Source organism: Mustela nivalis (genome assembly GCF_964662115.1).
Source record: "Mustela nivalis genome assembly, chromosome: 1".
In the NCBI taxonomy this organism is placed as follows: Eukaryota; Metazoa; Chordata; class Mammalia; order Carnivora; family Mustelidae; genus Mustela; species Mustela nivalis.
Window position 1 is genome coordinate 8,316,199 of NC_139020.1, and position 19,702 is coordinate 8,335,900.

At 50.0% G+C, this 19,702-nt stretch overlaps 1 protein-coding gene across 1 annotated transcript in view; it reads right to left on the reverse strand.

Moving 5' to 3' along the window:
- Window positions 1–19,702, reverse strand: part of SIM2 (SIM bHLH transcription factor 2) — a 53,911-nt gene that overhangs the window by 9,253 nt on the left and 24,956 nt on the right. Inside the window, exons 6-7 of the mRNA XM_082722776.1 lie at window positions 18,254–18,453; window positions 13,390–13,496 (exon numbers count right to left, since the gene is read on the reverse strand). Coding sequence (XP_082578902.1) covers window positions 13,390–13,496; window positions 18,254–18,453 — 307 coding nt within the window. The remainder of the gene's footprint in view (window positions 1–13,389; window positions 13,497–18,253; window positions 18,454–19,702) is intronic.

Consider the following 19,702-nt stretch of genomic DNA (forward strand, 5'->3'; position numbering starts at 1 on the left):
CACGTACACACACACGCACACACGCACACACGCACGCAGGCAAGATTTCTACCTACGGCTTCCAGGGGTCTCAGTAGCACTCCCCTCCCCCATCAAATGTAACAGTCACTGATTTCATTGGGAAAAACAATTAGTCCCCATACAACCTTTACACTTGGCAGAGCGATAAAATTGGTTCTGCTTTTCGGTTTCCCAAATGCCATGATTATGTTATAATCCCCCAAACCCTTAATCCCCAAAACCCTTAATAGGCACCAGGGGGAGGGGATGGTGTAGTTATTTAAACAAAATAATAAGTACCTTCAACCAAGTGTCAAATCGTTGTTGGTATTTGCTACTCTCCAGAACACGTGTGTATTTCCAGAGAGACTGCTGCTCTGATGCCTTTTATATTTCCTCCCATCAGCCCCACTTTTCCTTGGGCCTGTCAATTTCCTATGTGGCATATGTAGGAAAGAACTCTGCTTGACAAGTCTCTTAACACTGGGCCTATAGGCCCATCTTCCACGCATGGGCGCAAACTCCAGACTGCTAAGCCACACTCCCATCCAAAGTCTCTGTACTCATTTCTCCCAGGGCCTGGAGAGCACAGGCTGGAGGGGAAGGAAAGTGCCAGAAGCTCTGGGTGGGCAGTGAAGAGGATAAAATCCCAGTTAGCTTTCTCCAGGGAGAGGGATGCCAGCACAAATCTAAAATGCATCCCTTGATGCCCAGGTCATGGCTATAGAGCATTCCTGCTTCTCAAAGCACGGCTGGCCCTAGGGCCCTAACTAGCAGCCACCTGAACAGGGATTTGGAGAGGTGGCCAAAATTCTGTGCTTGCACTAGTTGGCACTGAAAAGACCTCCTGGGGGCTCACAGACACAGAAATTTAGCCCTCGTCTTGTGCCACTAGGTAGAGCCTCCTCACCATCTGCCCAAACACTCCTGGGGTTCTCCACTGCCTTTTGTGGCTTTTCATATTAAGGATGCCTCTTTATCATCCATTTTAACACCCGCTTTAAAGTATTCTGGTGCAGAAGAAAAAATATTGCAAATATGATAGTCAAAGAGCTACAAGCCTTAATATATAAAGAGTTCACATGGATCAATGAAAACATTAAGACCCTAAGAGTAATATGAGAAAAGGACCTGAAAAAACAATTCATCAAAGAATAAAGATAAATGAGAAACAAGTGTTCAATGTATTTGCTTAGTTCAAAGCTAGATAATACTCGTTAAAAAAGAAAGAAATATTGTATGGTTCCATTTATGTGAAATGTCCACAATAAGCACATCTGTAGAGACCACAATAAGCAGCTTAGTGGTTGACAGAACTGGGGGTTGAGGAGCACCAGGAGTGACTGCTGATGGGTACCAGGGTTCTTCTTGGAATGAAGGAAATGTTCTAGAACTCAGTAAAGAGTTCAGTGTGAGAGTTGCATGACATTGTAAATACACGGAAAACCTCTGAAAATGGTTAAAATGGTGAGTTTCATACTATGTGGATTGTATCTCAAATAATGAACTGACAATGGGTGATGTCAGCTAAAGTATGGTGGGAGGCATTGTCATGCATTGAGAGAGGCATGGATTGGTACAGTCCATCTGGGAAGCAGTTTGATGGCTCATATCCACTGACACAATGACTTCACTTCTAATAATTGATCCTGTTATAAGCAATTCTGTTTATAATTCTGGGAAAAAAGGGAGGGGGAGACCTGAATGCCTAAGAATTAGGGAAGATGGTAAATAAATTTTGGGGTACTATGCAGCTATTGGAATACTGATTAATATGAATTTTGTAATATTAATAAATTAATAAATATTAATAAATTAATAAATCGGTAGGATACACCACACTAACTAGGTGAAGGATAAAAATAGATGCAGGAAAAGCACTTGACAAAATTCAACACCCATTTATGATTAAAAAAAGAACCCTGTCAACAAAGTGGGGATATAAATGCCCACTGTACATAATAAAACCCATTCACGCTAAGTTCACAGCTAACCCCACACTCAACAGGGGAAAGCTCTCACCACTTTTATTCAACAGAATCAGAAGGGCTAGCCGAGCACTTAGGTAAGAAAAAGAAGAAATAAATGGCAACCCAGATGAAAAGGAAGAAGTAGAATTGTCACTATTTGCAGATGATACAGCATATACAGAAGACCCTAAAGAATCCATCAAAAAAACTCTTACAACTAATAAATGAATTGAGTAGAACTGCAGGATATAAAATCAATATACAAAAATCTGTTAAAGTTTCTATACATTAATAATGAACTGTTAGAAAGAGAAATTAAGAAAAAAAAAGTCCCATTTACAAATTACATCAAACAGAATAAAATACTTAAGAATAAACTTAACTGAGGAGGTGAAAGACCCTAAAAACTACACACACTAATGAAAGAAACTGAAGGAGACAGAAATTAATGCAAAGGTATCCCATGTTCATGGAGTGGAAGAATTCATATAAAATGCCCATACCATCCAGAGCAATCTACAGACTTAATGCAATCCCTATCAAAATTCCAGTGTCATCCTTCAAAAAAACAGAACAAACAACCCTAAAATTTGTACGGAACCCCCAAAAGTTCCCTAAAAGATGAAAAGCAAAAATAAAAAGTGGCATTACATCGTAATGAAAAGCTTCTGCACAGCAAAAGAAACCATCAACAACCCACCGAATGGGAGAAAATATTTGCAAATTATATATGTGATAAGGGGTCAATATCCAATATATACAAAGAACTCACACAACTCAGTAGCAAAAATAAATAAATAAAACAGCCCAACTGAAAACTGGGCAGAGGGTCTGAATTAACATTTTCCCAAAGATATACAGGTGGGCAACAGGTACACGAGAAAGTTCATCACATCACTAATTGCCAGGGAAATGCAGATCAGAATCACAGGCGACACCCGCCCCCGCACCTGTTAGAATGACTATTATCAAAAAGACAAGATTTGACAAGTGTTGGCAAGGATGTAGAGAAAAGGGAACCCTTGTGCCCTATCAGTAGGAATGTAAATTGGTGCAGCCTCTATGGAAAACAGTAAGGAGATTCCTCAGAAAATTTAAGACAGAACTACCATCTGATCCAGAAATTCCAATTCTGGGTATTTCTCTGAAGGAAACAGATACTAACTTGAAAAGACATCTGTGCCTGCATGTTCATTGCAGCATTATTTACAAAAGACAAAAAACGAAAGCACCCTAAGTGTTCATCTGTGGATGAACGGATAAAGAAATTGTGGTGTATGTATGTACACACACAGAGAGAGGAATTCTGTTCAGCCACTAAAAAAAGAAGGAAATCCTGCCATTTGGGACAACATGGGTGGACCCGGAAGGCATTATGCTCAGTGAGATAAGTCCAAGACAAATACCATGTCACCGCACTTACATGTGCAATCTAAAAAAAAAAAAAAAAAAAAAAAAAAAGTTCATAGATGCAGAGACAGACCGGTGGTTGGTGGTTGCCATGGTGAGGGGTGGCAGGCGGGTAAAATGGGTGAAAGGGGTTAAGAGGTACAAACTTCCAGTTATGAAATATTTATTTCAGTCTTGGAGGGACGCCTGGGTGGCTCAGTCAGTTAAGCATCTGACTTCAGCTCAGGTCATTATCTCAGAGTCCTGGGGTCAAACCAGAGTTGGGCTCTGTGTGCAGGAGAGAGTCTGCTTCTCTCTCGGCCTCTCTCCCCACTAGTGCTCTTGATCTCTCTCTCAAATAAACAAAATCTTTAAAAAAAATAAAGTAAATAAGTCTGGGTATGTACTGTCTAGCATGGGGACTTTAGTTAATAACACTGTATTATGTATGGAAAGTTGTTAAGGGAGTAGATCTTACAAGCTCTCAAGACAAGAAAAAAATTATAACTATATACTGTAATGGATGTCAACTAGACTCATCGTGGTCATGTAGCAGCACATACAGATGTCAAATCATTATGTTGTACACCTGAAGCATTTATAATGTTACATGTCAATTATGTCTCATTAAAAAAAAAAAAAAAGACAAGATTCAGAAGGGCATAGAGTACCTGTAGGAAAAAGTGCACACACACGCATACACACACATATACCCCGGCTAACTGTGTGATGTTGGACAAGTTACTAACCCCCTGTGGCTCAGTTTCCCATTTAGAACAAGAGGATAATCATACTCCCCACCTCACCCGGCTACTAGGAGGATAGATCATCTGTTTGAAGCTTTAGAACAGTGGCAAAGACCCACAGCAAGGATTTGATACATATTAACTCTTGTTATCTGACTGGTCAAATTATAAGTAAGTTTCATTTTCTTCTCAGCTTTTCTTTTCCTTTTTCTTTTTTTAAAGATTTTATTTATTTATTTGTCAGAGAGAGAGCGAGAGCAAGCACAGGCAGACAAGAGTGGAAGGCAGAGTCAGAGGGAGAAGCAAGCTCCCTGTGGAGCAAGGGGCCCGATGTGGGACTCGATCCCAGGACGCTGGGATCATGACCTGAGCCGAAGGCAGCTGCTTAACCAACTGAGCCACCCAGGCGTCCCCTCAGCTTTTCTTGATAGTCTACATTTCCAACAATAAGGAGGTATTCATTTTTTAATGAAAGTGAACACTTATTTTTCCCATGATTAAGTTGTTTGTATGGGGGTCGGGAACTGGAAATGCAGCATGAATCAGGCCACAGGCCCCCTACTTAGCTCCAGGACTGCCAACCCACCCAGATGAGGGGTGGGGCTCTCTGGGACAGGGCAGACACGAGCTCTCTTCTTCACCTGCGCGGGCTGCCTTGACAGGAGTGAGATTCCATGCTGAAAAGTACAGACAGAGGTAGCAGCAAAGAGCTATCTTTCTAACGCTTCTCCTCTTGGGGTTTGCTTTTTTTTTTTTTTTTTTTGAGATTTTATTTATTTATTTGACAAAGAGAAAGAGATCACAAGTAGGCAGAGAGGCAGGCAGTGAGAGAGGGGGAAGTAGGGGCCCCACTGAGCAGAGAGCCCAATGTGGGGCTTGAACCGAGGACCCGGAGATCATGACCTGAGCCAAAGGCAGAGGCTTAACCTGCTGAGCCACCCAGGCGCCCCTGGGGTTTGCTTTTTTACCAGCACAATCCACAGTTTCTATTTCCAGCTCAGGTTTGCAGGCATTGCATGCATGCCACTGTGAGAGCCAGGCATCCCTGGAAGGTGGGGCCAACAAATCTTGAGGGCACAGCTGGGACCCCAGGCTGGGTGTCCTGAGTCCCTTTCCTCCAAGTGACCCCTGTGGGAGGAGGAGGCTGCAGTCTCCAAAAGCTTCTCTATAGCTATATGTGAAAGGAGAGGTGGAAGTTTAAGGAAGACTCAACCAATTTGCCTTTGGCCCCAGAAGAGATGCGGTAAGATCCAATAAGGGTCCCACATGTGGATTTCCCAAGTGGCCATTCCTTCCTCAACAGAAATGCTGATGAGGCTCCTCAACTTTGAAGTCTGCTCCTAGTGGTATCCATAGCGCCCCTGGCTATAAGACCGTATGCTTTTCCTTTTTCCTACCTTGTACTTCATACTTTCCTTCTTTCTTTTCTTTTTCCCCCTTTGAGAAAGAGCGAGTGCGCATGTGCAGCAGGAAGGGGCAGAGGGAGAAGGAGAGAGAATCCCAAGCGGACTCCATGCTGATCGTGGAGCCCAGTGTGGGGCTCAATCCCACGACCCTGAGATTGGGACCTGGGTTGAAATCAAGAGTCGGACACTTAACCAAATGAGCCACCCAGGTGCCCCCATACTTCCCTTACTTCTTCCAACATTCCTAAAACCTATCCGTAATCATCTAAGCCAGATACAATAAAGCCAGTTTATCCCAAATATTTCATATTAGGATTCCAATGGGAGAAGTTGCTGAGATTTTATTTCTGACCCTCCCTACCTCTGCTGGGATGGGGCTTAGATACGGAGACCAAACAAACATAGCCACTGAATTTTTTTGTTCTTCTCTATGACCCATGGTGATAGTCCACGTATCAACCCAAGTTGAAATCCTAGATGTTTAGTCACAACATTTCTTGGTTTGCTCTAGCTCCCCCTCCAGTCCGTCATTCTTAATTGGCTGCCTGAAATGATCCCGAGGTGGAGGGCTATGAGTTAAGGCCCTGCCTGGAGGTGAGGGACGGGGCCAGGCTGGAGACTCCCCTAAGCTGTGAGCTCTGGGGGCAGAGGTCTTGGCTCTGGAGCTTCCAAAACACAATATCCCCAACATCGTGGTCCAAGATGTTTCCAAAATCAGGGTCGCCCATGCTGGCATGGAGGCCAGTGGTCATGGTTTTCTGAGGCCACTTTGGGGTGGAGATTCTAGTTCCGTGAATTTGCTATCCAGAAAAGTAGGTGGCCTGCCCGGTTCCTCTGGAATTCCTCTTGAAGGCACAACTAGACCTCTCGGCCTCTGAGAGGACAGTAAGCCTTGGCCTGGAGCGTAATTTCTATTTGGTTTTGAATATGAAGAGCTGAAGAGGACACCAGAAAGGCCTGTCTTGATTGAATAGTGTTCCCCCAAAAGATATGTTCTGCCTTCTGACCCAAGGAACCCACAAATGTGACCATATTTGGAAAAAGGGTCTCTGCAGGTGTCATTGTTAAAGATCTCAAGACGACATTGTTCTGGAATGGGGTGGGCTCTACCTCGACACAAATGCCCCTCTAAGACAGAAGAGGAGAAGACATACGCCGGCGGAGGGGGTTGGGGGAGGAGCAGCCAAGGCAGGGACTAGAGGGAAGGACCCGCAGCAGCAGATGCTGGAGAGGCAGGAAGGATCCTCCCTCGAGGCCCCAAAGGGAGCCCAGCCCTGCCGACACCTTCACTTCGGACTTCTGGTCTCCAGAACTGTGCATGAGAGCATTTCCATTGTGTTCAGCCCCCACCAGGAAAACACCCTCCATGGGGAAACTGGTGAGTGCGATCCCAGTGCTCCTCCTGCTTTTATCCTCTGGGCTGGCTCTGCCTTGGGGGGGGGGGGTGGGTGTGCAGTCGGTGAGACTCAAGAAAGCCCCATGAAGGGGGTGTGCATGTTCCCCACACAATGCCCTGCTCCATGCTGAGGGTAGGATGGGTAGGACAACACGGAAGCACCTTCAGGAAGAATGTCCCCAAGAGCCACATTGTGGCACCGACCACTGAAGCTGGGCTGAGCCTGACCCATCTGTATCCCAAAGGTACAGTCTACACGTCTAGATGTCCCAAACTGCTTCCAGGGATCAGGATGATGCGTGGATCACGCTGCACTTTCTAGGATTCTGTACTGCTCCATCGCTCGTGGTCCCCCCTTCACGCACAGGCTCCCCACACTGTCACCTGCAGGACCAGGACACCTCCACCTCCAGACTCTGCTTGGAGGATAGGATCTAAAAAAGGATCTGGGTATGAATTAAATGTAGTCATCCATTCCCAGTCCAGAGACAAGCAAGGCCAGCAGCAAAGGCTAGTATCACTTAAAATGCAATGGTCACAGTAGATTAGAAACTCCTTTCAACTTTGTCTTTCATTTGAAGACCTCTGTCCCCTGTTCCATAGAGTTAGGCAAACTGGTGTCCCATGTACCACACAAGCTCATGGATGGGCTCTGCTGGTGGCCCAGTGCTGCTGTTACTCTGGGTGCCTTTGGCTGGTCAGGTGTTAGCCACAGGCTCTGCTACTCCCTACTGCTCTCCAGCTGCCCATTCATACGTGTCACCGGCCTAACCCCATAAACATTTGGGCTTGTGCCATTTAAGGTACGTTCTCTATGGGTGTCTACTATCATATTGCTATAACAGTTATTTCTTGAACTCTGTAGACCACACATTCAGACTTCGAAGCCTTTCTGGGATATCGAAATGTCTTGACAATAGGACATGGCCTGTGTTCTCTGTGATCTGGGCCCACTGTGGAGAGAGGCCTAACCAGAGAGCTAGGGGGACATTCTCTGCCCGTCTTGTACAAATAGCTTTGTGGACATCCTAGTTCTTCTGAACTGCTGTGTCCACAAGAAATCTGTCTCGTGTCCCTCAACAGAAATCATCGGGTTCGTAGATGTCAGTCCCTTCCCAAGCTGTGTATTGGCATGAGGCCACATGACTGTCAGGCCTGTGCCGGGGCCCACATTCAGCAGAGCCACCTCGGGATGGTGGTCAGGAGAAGGCTTGGCGGGGGTGGGTGGGTCAAATATATTCCCTAGAGGATCTGGGTTTGTTTGACCCTGCAGAAGCTTCAGGGGAAAGTGCTGGCCCAGTCTGACTGGTGAGAAAGGCCCAGGTCCACAGGGACACAGAGGCCGAGGTGCCAGGGCCATGCCAGCCCTGTCTTGCTGGCCTCACGAAGCCCGTGTTCTGCTTCTCCTCAGGAAACTAACTTTCTGGAAGGTGTTGAGTTCTCTTTCTTTAGGGGCTGTGCTTTCTTTGGACCCTGTGGGTCCCTGCTCTGGGTTAAGATAATATTTTGAACAATGTGTGAAAACCATTTGGCTGACTGTGCTCCTCCAGAGCCACCACGGCCTTATGTCTAACCCTGCTGCTGGCAGAGGCCTTCGCCCCCATCTCCCGGGATTCCTGGATTTGGGACGCCAGTGTAGAGAAAATCTGGCCTTGGAAAATTGGACAGTGACTTCCCTGGGTGCTGGCAGATGTTTCCTGTGCTCGGTGACCTCATGAACTACGAGGACGGATGTGTCTGTGTGTTCCCCTGGAAGAGGAGGCCAGCGCCCCCCCAAGGCCTTGGAGTTCTGAGGGTCACCATAGTCCTGACCACCTCTGGCTGCCTTCTGTTGTGGCGGAAAGGAAGTGGCGTGCCTACCCTCCTGGGGCAAACACCAAGCCAGCTCCAGCTGTTATGAGAGTGAAGGACTTGAGTCCTAGGTTGGTGTGGCCCACTGGGGATCCAGGGGCCAGGTGAAGCCTAGAGGGCAGGAGGCTGGTGCCCGGCCCAGAGCCCTGCCATCAGTTACTGAGTACCACGGGACAGGACCAAAAAGTCACATTTCCAAATGATGAATCCTGCCTTCTCAGACTTCTCACCCGACTCCCTGAAGCCGGCCTGTCCAGCTGGGTCTACTACTTGGGGAAGGACACAGAGCTCTGAGAGAAGTCCTCGTCATGGGCTGACTGTGTTCTACCCAGATTCATATGCTGAAGCCCCCTCCCACAGTACCTCAGAAAGTCACTGTATTTGGAGATAGGAGCTTTAAAGAAGTAACCGAAATAAAATGAAGTAATGGCGGGGGGAGACCCTAATCCAGTATGGCCGGTGTTCTTACAATTAAAAGAGATGAGGACGCAGATATCACAGGAGGCCCTCTGAGGCCACAGGAACAAGACGCTCATCTACAAGACAAGGACAGAAGCCTCCGGAGAACCCAGCCCTGCCAACACCTTGATCTCAGATTCAAGCTTCCAGAACTGTGAGGAAACACACTTTTGTGGTTTAAGCCTGCGGTATTTTGTCATGGCGGCCCAAGCAGACCAATACGGTCCCCATAAGGATCCGAACAGCGTGAGGTGAAAGCAGGCAGGGCTGGAAGGAGCTGGACACATCCTCCTGGAGGAGAGGTGACAGCAGACGACAGAACTGGAAAGAGTGGGGTGAGGCTTGGCTTCCCCCAGCTCCTACGGGGCAGGAGTCTGGGTGTGGACAACACTCAAACTGACCAACTGGGCCCCTGGGCTGTGGGGGCGACAGGGCCCCTCAGAGAGAGGTGACCAGTGCCTGTGAGGACAAGATGACCGCCTGGGCTGGGAGGTGAGGAGCAGCTTGTGGAGGGACGGCTGGACGGAGAACACCTTCTCGAAGCCTGGAGACCAACGCGGGGGGCGGGGGGTAGGCTGACGAGACACAGCCCTTTGGACCTTTGCTCTGACAGATGCCTCATCGCATCCCTCACCAGGGAGCGCACCCAGCAACTTCTGACGGCCCCACCTCCTCCCTGAGGCCTTTCTCTGGCAGAGCCCACACTGACAGATGTGGGGGAGCTGGGGGGTTAACAGCCCCGAGAGCGGCCATCAGCCGATGACTGAAACAGGAACATAAATGCCTCAGCTCCCCCGCCTTGGCGCCATGACCGAGTCCCAGACAGACAAGCCCCTCTTAAGACTCCTTCCCCTCCGTGACTTACTTCTCTCTCCCTTGACCATGTTTTGGCCGCGGTCCAAATAAACTGCTGTCCTTGAACTCTAGGCTCAGGGTCGGCTCCCGGAGTTGGCCCCTCTGGCCCCAGTTCTGTGCGTGGGAAGGAGACTCAGAGCCCCAGCTACCTCACAACACAGAGATTTCCAAACTGCCCCAGCTCCACACCCACAAAGACCCGGCTTCCAGAAACCACGCTCTGCACGTTGAATACGTCCCCTTTCCTCGTCCGAGAGTCCCAGCTTTGGAGGCGAAATGCATGGCTTTCCTGAAGGGGATATCCAAAGAATGTTCCAATCCTGGAGCCAAGGGGTGAGCTCTGGGAGACTAATACCCACCCCTATTTGTGGTAAGAGCCTCTGCTATTTCTCACTGTGGAAGGTGCTCTAGTTTATGTCAGGAAAGCTGGGGAAGGGAGTCTGAGACAGACATGGGGCTCATGGCGGATCCCCAGGCCGCACCCCATCTCCCGGCCGCCTGGCTGGGGTATGCTCGCTACCTCCTCTCCCAGTGGTGGCTCTTCCACTGTCGCGAAGGTCACTGTACAATAGCAATACATTGTCAGTATTGCCATTTTTAATTTTCTTTGGTTTACCAATTCTACCCATTTGGAGAAAATTTAAAAACAACCGTGCTCCCTCTGGTTTCTAAAGGCTTCTGTCTTTTCCTTGTGTCTCCTGGAAGCCTGTGAATGTGTTCCCTTTCAGGGCTCCCTGTCGAGGTATCTAGAAATACCAAGTTCCAAGTGGGATAAGGTGAATCTGTCATACAAACTGCAAATAAATAAAGTCCCTTCATAAGCCGGGTGAGCTTGGGAAGTTTGGGGTTCCTGATGCAGCAAAGACGGGCCCATGTCTCCACGTCTAAGAGCCACCTTGTGGCGGAAAACGCTCAAGGCTTGAGAGCCAAGCAAGCCTGGACCCCAGTCCTGTCTGACTCAGCTGCTGTCCGGCCGCAGGCCTCCACCCCTGGGGCTCATCTGCTCTGCTGGGCAATGGGCATAAGGGCCGCCCAGCTCCCCTCAATGACGAAAGGTCAGAATGGACACATGAAAAGCATCTAGACGTGTCGGGGTCACAACAGCCTCACGCTGATCATCACTGTGGCTTTTATTACATTTCCAAAGCACAAATTATATTTATTTCCCCTGGAAAAAAAGAAAAAAACCCTGCTCCCCTCTATGAGCCAGGCAGCAAAAGAGATATGAAATGAGATTTAAGGGACACCTGGGTGGCTCAGTCAGTTAAATGTCTGCCTTTGGCTCAGGTCACGATCCCAGGTTCTGGGATCGAGCCCCACATCAGGCTTCTTGCTCAGTGGGAAGCGTGCTTCTCTGTCTGCCTGTGCTCCACTTGCTGTGCATTCTCTCTATCTCTTTCTGACAAATATATAAAATCTTAAAAAAAAAAAAAAAAGAAAGAAAGAAAAAAAGAATGAGGGCGCCTGCGTGGTTCAGTGGGTTAAAGCCTCTGCCTTGGGCTCAGGTATGGTCTAAGGTACTAGGATCAAGACCTACATCAGGCTCTCTGCTCAGCAGGGAGCCTGCTTCCTCTTCTCTCTCTGCCTGCCTCTCTGCCTATTTGTGATCTCTTTCTGTCAAATAAATAAATAAAATCTTTTTTTTTAATGAGATTTAAAATGAAGACTTTTAATTCCATAAGTTTTCATTCTCCGGGCTTAGAGGCCTAATGTCCTCCAGTATAGCCCCACTTTGAGGAGCAACTCTTCCTGCAGGTAATTTGGGGGGATATCAGGGCTTGCTGGGTATCGGGGTCCTGACGAGCTCCTGCCTCCATAGAAGGGGGTTGCGGACCTGTGGGGTGGAGGCTCTCAGAGCAGCTGCCTGCCTTCCCCACCTGCAGTGGTGGGGACTAGGAATGTCCCTCCTAGGTATCCCCCCGGCGGTGTGGAGATGAGGACCCTCAAGCCTCTCTTCCCTTCTAGATTGTTCCGTTGTGATGCTGCTGCTCCACACCCTCAAAGCAGATGCCTCTTCATCTCCCGACCCCTCTCGTGACTCTAGAGCACATACTCTCAGCTTACTCTCTGCCAAGCAAGTCTCCCCAATAACTCATTCTGTAATCGACACTCCCTACCCCTGTACCAGCCCCCGTAGGAACGAGGCCAACCTATAGATCCCGTCCAAATGGTCAGCACTTGCTTCCTGACCAAGCTGCTGTCAAGAACAACAGGGATGTTTGTATCATGATTTGGTTATTGAAACACAAGAAATATAAAGGCGGCTCACAACTCTGAGTCTGTCCATGCACGGCGACCTCTCCTCGCTGTTGTGAATCAAAAGGGAGCAGCAAGAAGCTGTGTGAGTCTGCCTAGCGACACCCTAGTGACTGCCATGCCCAGTGGGATGAGAGACGGCTGGGCATGCAGACGATGCGGCCAGAACGAGCAGTCCTTGACCTGCCGTCCACCCTCAGCCTGACACCAGCCACTTGTCCTCGAACGCCTCCTCATCAACACAAAGCAAAGCGAGAATGGGGGCAGGAGAAGATCCGGCTCCTCGAAGCTTCTCCACCCCCTTACCAAGCACCCCCGTGCCGGCCATTGGCACGGAAGGCTGGACCATGAGAAGATGAGGTATCCTGCTCCATGCCAATTCCGGAAGAAAAGTGTCACTTTTTTAAACATTTCAGTGACTTGAAGCCACCTCGGTGCCACGCAGATGTTCACCCAACGGTCTGCATTGGCGAATCGAATACTGATTATTCCCTCTTTCCATGCTGACTTCTCCCCACCCTGGAAACCTGGGGTCTCCCCTGAGCTTGCCAACCAGGTGGTGGACAGCGGTCAGAGACCGCCTGCTGCCTCTCACTGTGTGACCCCAGGCAAGTGGCGGAACCTCTCTGAACCTCAGCTCCTCCTCAGCAGTAAAAGAAAGCTATGAACAGGAGAAGCTCCCTCACGGGGCTGGCAACATATTTAACCACTTAAACCAGTATGTGCTGGTTCTTTCGCTGGTTGCCCTCATTTGCAGCCGGTGTCCAGATGTCACAGAGACATTCAGGTTGTAAATCCACCATCTCCAACCCAGCAGCTTCCCTACCATCCTACCCCAGCCACATCACCGGAAGGTGAGCTTGCACGGCTGAGATCGGACCCGTAGCTGTGCTTAATGGAGGGGTGGATGGAGTGCGCAGGACTTTTAAAATTCACGTGTGCACAGCGGACGACCCTGGTACCCGACAAGGGCCTCCTGGCTCCGCCCAAACCCCGGCGAGCCCCGCCCACGGCGGGCCCCGCCCACAGCCCAACGTCTGCTCAAAGTGAGCTGTACTCACGGAGGTGGTGCGCATAGCGGAGGTGGAAGACGTCACAGCCGTGCACGTGGTGGTAGAGGGTCTTCTCGATCAGGTCCTGCGGCTCATACCCGGTCAGCTCGGTCACCCTGGGGGGAGGGGGACAGTGGCTCCGTGGGTTACGCGGCTCTGCTGATCGCCTTTCATTTAAACTAATACTGGTTTGGCCAACGCATCAAGTGCTAAAAGGCTCAGGGGAGGGGGGCTGATGTTGGTTTTGGAAACCGAGAATGATCTTTTTTACAAGAAGACAGTCTTTGAACTCTAGCCCGGTGCAGGATGTAGCAGTGTTTGTGAGCGGGAATGTTCTTCTGAAACCACCGTCTAGAAGAACATTTGATGGCTTAACATGTTTTCCTTTTTTGGGGTCAAGCTTCTCTGGGGGCGCTTACACCTGAAGTTTGATGCCGATAGTGGGAGAAAGACCCACTCTCCTAGAGCTTTTGGGTGACAGTCCAATGGGAACCTTTGTTTTTTTATTATGGTAAAATATGCATAGTAGAAAACCTTTGCCATTTTAACCATTTTTAAGTGTACATTTAGTGCAATAACTACATCCACAACGTTGTCGGACCAGCACCCTTTCCAGTTCCAGAACTCCCCACTGCACCCAGGTAACCCTCACTCTCCCTCTGTCTCTATGAATCTTACTATTCTAGATATCTTACAAGTGGGGTGTCTGGGTGGCTCAGTCAGTTAAACGGCTGCCTTTGGCTCAGGTCATGATCCTGGGGTCCTGGGATTGAGTCCCCCACTTTGGGCTCCTTGCTCCGCGGGAAGCCTGCTTCTCCCTCTGCCTGCCACTCCCCCTGCTTGTGCGATCACTCTCCCTCTCTGACAAACAAACAAAAATTTTAAAAAGCAGGTATCGCAGAGGGGTGGAATGCTGTGGCATACGTCCCTTTGTCTGGCTTCTTTCACCTGGCATCATGTTTTCAGGGTTTGCCCATGCTGTGGCTTGTGATAGAGGTGGTTCGTTTTCACGGTTAGGTAATGTTCTAGCGCATGTAGATATCACATTAGGTTTGGCTGTTCACCCACTGCTGGCCACCTGGGAGGTATCCACATCCGGAGGTGGGCTACGGGGTGTGTGAGCCCTGATGTCTTGCCGGATGCCGTGGTCTCCGGACGCCCTGGTTGGGCAGTGGCTCATTCAGACTAGCTGGAGCCAGTGACCCCTCCTATGAGTGGAGCATGGTGGTGCAGCCCCCAGAAAACAGTAGAACAGCCCCCACAAATAGCATGACTGCAAGGTAAACCTTCAATCTGCTGACGAAAGGGCAGCATGTCCCCGGGCTTTCCTGCCATTGTCACCTCTCTGTTCTCATCAAGCCCCAGGAATGAAGATTCTCTTCAAGAGGCCCCACATCAGCTCTGTGAGGAAAAACAGCCCTCAAAGGTCCAAGCCCACATCATCACTGGCCTTCGGATTACTCCCTCCGGAGGTGAAAAGGGCAGGCAGCAACGGTGTTGCCCCTCAGGCCCTGGGCAGCTGAGCTGGGAGCTGTGCCCTCGGAGGAGGTGGCCCTAACGTCTTGGTGACAGATATTCAAGAACAGATGAAAGAGGCGGGCGAGAAGGATTCTAAGGGAAGGGAGGCGGTTCTGGGGGTCAGAGGTGGGGCCCGGACTGGGGGTCCCGCTGATTTCTGTCTGAAATGTTGGCTAGAAATGAAACAGGGAAACTTGACCTCACTTTCATTCTGTAACCTGCTTCCCTTTCTGTTGAGTTCTGTGCGGGCTTCGGGTTGTAAATCTCCGGGAGCCTCATATTTCCCTGGAATTACTCACTATTTGGTGTACACATTTCCATGGTGTTCCTCCAGGGTGGGAAGGAGATGGAGCTGGAGGTAGGTGAAAAAGGAACTTGCCACAGCCTTTCAGGGCTCGGGGGACGTGTCTAAGGGCCACCTAGAGCTTCAGGCCCCACTGGAGTCGAACTGTGTGGCAGGAAAACTGAGACCTGGCATCCCCCCAGAAAGAAAACCAGGCATCTCTACGGTGTGGGGATGAAAGAGGCTTCCCAGACCCTTTGGAAGCAAAGTTACAGAACAACGGCCCCAAACGTGTAAATGAATCAGAAACACATGTATTAAGTTTCTCATCAAAGTGCACGCTGGTTTTAAAAATTAAAGGGAAAGAGAAGGGTCTGGCAGCATGCCCTCCTGGTTTTTTCCAAACCTCCAGTGTCTGAAGACCTGTCAGACGGATTTGCCAAACCCCAAACATGGCTGGGTTCACCCATCCTTAGCAAAAGCACCAGCTACAGTTTCAAAGTGAAATACCACAAAACCCCTATGAACCAAATTTCAGGTTACGCTGAGTTCAGTTGTGTCTGGGATTACACTGGGTGGGGGGCCCAGTGGCCACCCCCCAGGTCCCTGTGACTCTAGGGCTGCTGGGCTTCAAGCCAAGCCCACACAGTGGCCTCTGGGGTTTGGATGCAGGAGCTGACATCTCTCACCCCGCCGGGCCATTCTGCTGACCTCTGGGTCCTGGGCTAGCCCCTCTGTCCCCCAGCCCAGAGACCTCTCAGAGACCGAGCTACAATGGACCAGAGACCAGAGTGGGGTGAAGAAATCTCCAGCTCATCTCTCTCTTAAGCATCTCTTAGATGACTGGACTTCAGAAGCTTTGCTAGAAGCTTCCTGGTACTTAGCTGGGAGAACCGCGGGGACTTCTGCAGAGACAGGATGTCTTCTGCAAGTTCACAGTCTTTCTTTCCTACTCACCTCAGGGGTCTGGCCCTCACACTGAGGTGGAAGGTTGCTGGCATTCAAGAAAGCCCATGCCTGAGGCTCCCTCCCCGAGCAGTCTGGCCTGTCAGCAGAGCCCTCTGTTTGTCCTTTTTGTTTCAAAGCTGCATGCACTGAGCCATTTAAGACCTGAAGTCTCTTCTCTGGGGACACCTCCCTCTTCTAGAGAATTCACTGAGCCTCAGAGGCTTTTCCTGGAACCCTCAAAGGAAAACCAGAGGAGGAGACAGACAGAACAAGGGAGAACCTCCCCCAAGTGTCTAAAATAATGAACATGGAGGACTGGAACTCTTTTCAGTTCACTTTTAAAAGTGGCTCCTGAATCCAGAAAGAACCCCTTCCCACCACTGCCTGCTGGCACTTCCGCCACACCCCAGGCAGCCCCCCCGCCCCCCCACCCCCCTCCCCTCCGCCCCTCCAGGCAGGTGCCAGTCTTCCCTGCAGGAAACAGGAAACAGCCTTTGTCAGTGTCCGCCTGCCCAAAGGGGCCGGCCTCCTTCCCCAAAGAGTGATGCATACTCTGCTTGGAGCTCCTGGGAGCACAAAGGCCAAGTCCATCATGTCAACCCTTGTCACTTCTCTACCTTTGCAGGGTTCTGAGGTTCTGAGGTGTGCTAACGACGAACTAAGCTAACTGGCATCTTCTCTTCCCAGCCCTAACCAAATATGTGTGGTTTTCTCCCATAACTGGTTAAAATGACCAATTTTATGGCATGTATATTTTACCACAGTTAAAAAGATGGGGGAAAAAGCTACAAATTTTAACAACAAATTTTAACAACAACAATATATTTAACATATATATGTGTGTGTGTGTGTGTGTGTGTGTGTTAACATATAGATGTATCTCTCTCCTCTCGCCCAGAAACCTTAGCCACACATACCAAAAAGCAGAAGTGGGGTCTCTGAACATGGAGTCCTCCCAGTACGGCTGAGGACTCCAGGGGGCTATAAGGCGGCAGAGAGACTCACCTTGCAGGCCCATCAGGCTTTTTACTTTTACAAATGCTTCCTGTCTGGGTTCAGATTTCACTTGCCCTAAACAGCCTGTGGGTAGCCCAGTGGGCAGGGCAGGGCTGACTTGTTTCACAGACGAGAAAAGGGAAGCCCAGAGAAGCCCCACAGGCTTGAGGCCTCCAGGCTTGTGAAGTCCTCTGGGCTGCCCTGGGGGACGGCGGGGCTGCTCCAGCACCCCCCTCCCCCGAGCAGGCTGTCGTGGGCCCAGCGAACACAAATCAGTGCTTCTGCCTGGTTCACGCTCCCTTCTCTCGAGGATCAGACCTTCCGACTGGCAGGCATCCTCAAGTAAGAAGGGAAAGGACTTTTGAGAGAGCCGGGTCTGGAGCCACTGCATCGTGACCCTCCCCGCCCGCCGGAGGTGCCCTCCCAGGCCAGGGCCAGCCGGGGGCTCCCACTGAGGTCACGGCCACAGCTTTCCCCAGGGAAGGCTGCCTGTCTGCTCGCAGCCTCAGCTCCGGTGGCCGCCACAGCTCGGATGGCCTCCCACCGGCCTGCGTGGGCAGCCCCCCGCCCCACCACCCACACTCCTACATTCTTTCAATCGTAAGGTCCTATCGACTTCATGGAGATACAAGACAATCCCGACCTCGTGGCCTTCAAAACCTTGTATCCACAACACGTATTGCCAGTTCCTACTCCAGTGAGATGATGAAGGGAGAAGTAAATAATATAAAATAATATAAAACCTGGTACCTGGAGAAGCGGCTATGCTCTGAGGCCTACGGCTGATAGCAGGTCTTTTAACTCATGACCTGGTTCACTAAATCGCTTTCTAACTCACATTCTGAGAGAGAGAAGGAGCATGAGGAGGGGGAGCAGTAAAGGGGAGGGAGAAGCAGGCTCCCCGCTGAGCGGGCAGCCCAATGCGGGGCTCGATCCCCGGACCCCGGGATCATGACCTGAGCCAAAGGCAGACACTCAACTGACCAAGCCACCCAGGCACCTCTCTCACTTGCATTCTTAGTACGACTTATTCCTCCTTACATTTTGGCTTAACAGGGGAGCTCTTGGGGCAGTTTCCACCGTTGGGGGCTTCCGGAACTCTGCAGGAGCAGCAGAAGCCAAACTCACCTGGAATCCAGGAAGATCAGCTTCAGGTCGAGGCTGGCCCTGAACATGAACATGTTACTGTGCAGCTTGATCTCTGTGACGGCGCTGGGCGGCAGAGACTGGCCCACGGCCACCAGCCCCACGATCTGGTAGCAAGAGTCATACAGGGACATGTCCAGCATATACTGCCTGATCTTCAAGTAGCCGCTGCAGTGGATGACCTGGGAGAGCAGAGAGCAGAGTCAGCCGCCGGGTGCCCAGGGGTCAGACTGACACCCCCTCCTCCTGGCTTGGAGCCTGCCTGCCTTCTTGAGCATGCTGGATAGTGCCCAGCCCAGCCTCTACTGAGCAGTCAGGCCAACATGCTTCTTTCTCAGGAAACTATCATGATAGAATGTAAGGGTTGTCTCACCCAATTGATTCTGCTCAAGTAACTCCACAAGGTAAGACTCCAATCATAATGCATTTGTCTATAATCAACTCATCACCAAGTCACCATCAGAGGCACAACGAAAGCACCGTGGGAAGCTGACCGTTGGCTCCATGATGCTCATCACCTCCCGGTGCGACTCGATTTGACAACATGTTAACTTGACACACCACTTGACAAGCTACACCATTCCACCAGTAAATGAAGAATTCTTTCAGTAGAATCAAGGGTCTTCCTTTAATGTATTTTTATTTTGTTTTGTTTGTTTGTAACTCAAGATTCTATCGCCTTGTAATGAGCCCTAAGCTGGAATGGCTCTATGGAAACCTGTGATAGTTATAGCCAAAAACCATGCCGGAGAGAATGTACAGGGTTTCAAACGGCCGAGAGAAACATTGTTGCAACCTTCAGCCTCACTGTTGGCAGCATTTGTATAAGTGAGAGTCAGTAAAATCTTGAAAGGATCCCAATCAATGAACAGCTAAAATCTTAAAATCTCTTTTCTAAAACATTCCTCCGGGACTCCTGGATGCGTTCACTCTTTAGGGCTCCAACAAATCTTAAAATCCGTCCAGTCCATTGTCCCATCTTACTGATGAGGAAACCAAGGACAAGGTCGGTGATCTGTCTTGCTTAAGATGAGACAGTTAATAAGTGGCAGGCATAACTCAAGACCCAAGTCTGTTGGGTAGAGGACAGCGCTGGGGGTTCTCCACCCCTGGTCGAAATGGGCTTCGAGTCTGGGTCAGCAAATAAGAAATGTGTCCCCAAACTATAAGCTCAGTGTGGGGTTCAAAGGGGGGGTGCTGAGGGGAAGCTGAAGGGGAGGCAGCCGCTGTGGTATGGAGGAGGGCAGAGGGGGCAGCATTCCGGAAAGAGAGGACAAAGGTGGGAGAAACAGTCACTTCAGGCTCCAGAGAGGACTCAGAAGCTCGGAAGGCGATGATGCTCAGCCCTGATGTCCCCCAACCTGCCCATCCGCCCGGGAGTGGCTGACTCTGGTACGGAGGCACCACGCCACCCCTGGACGCGTCAGGGGA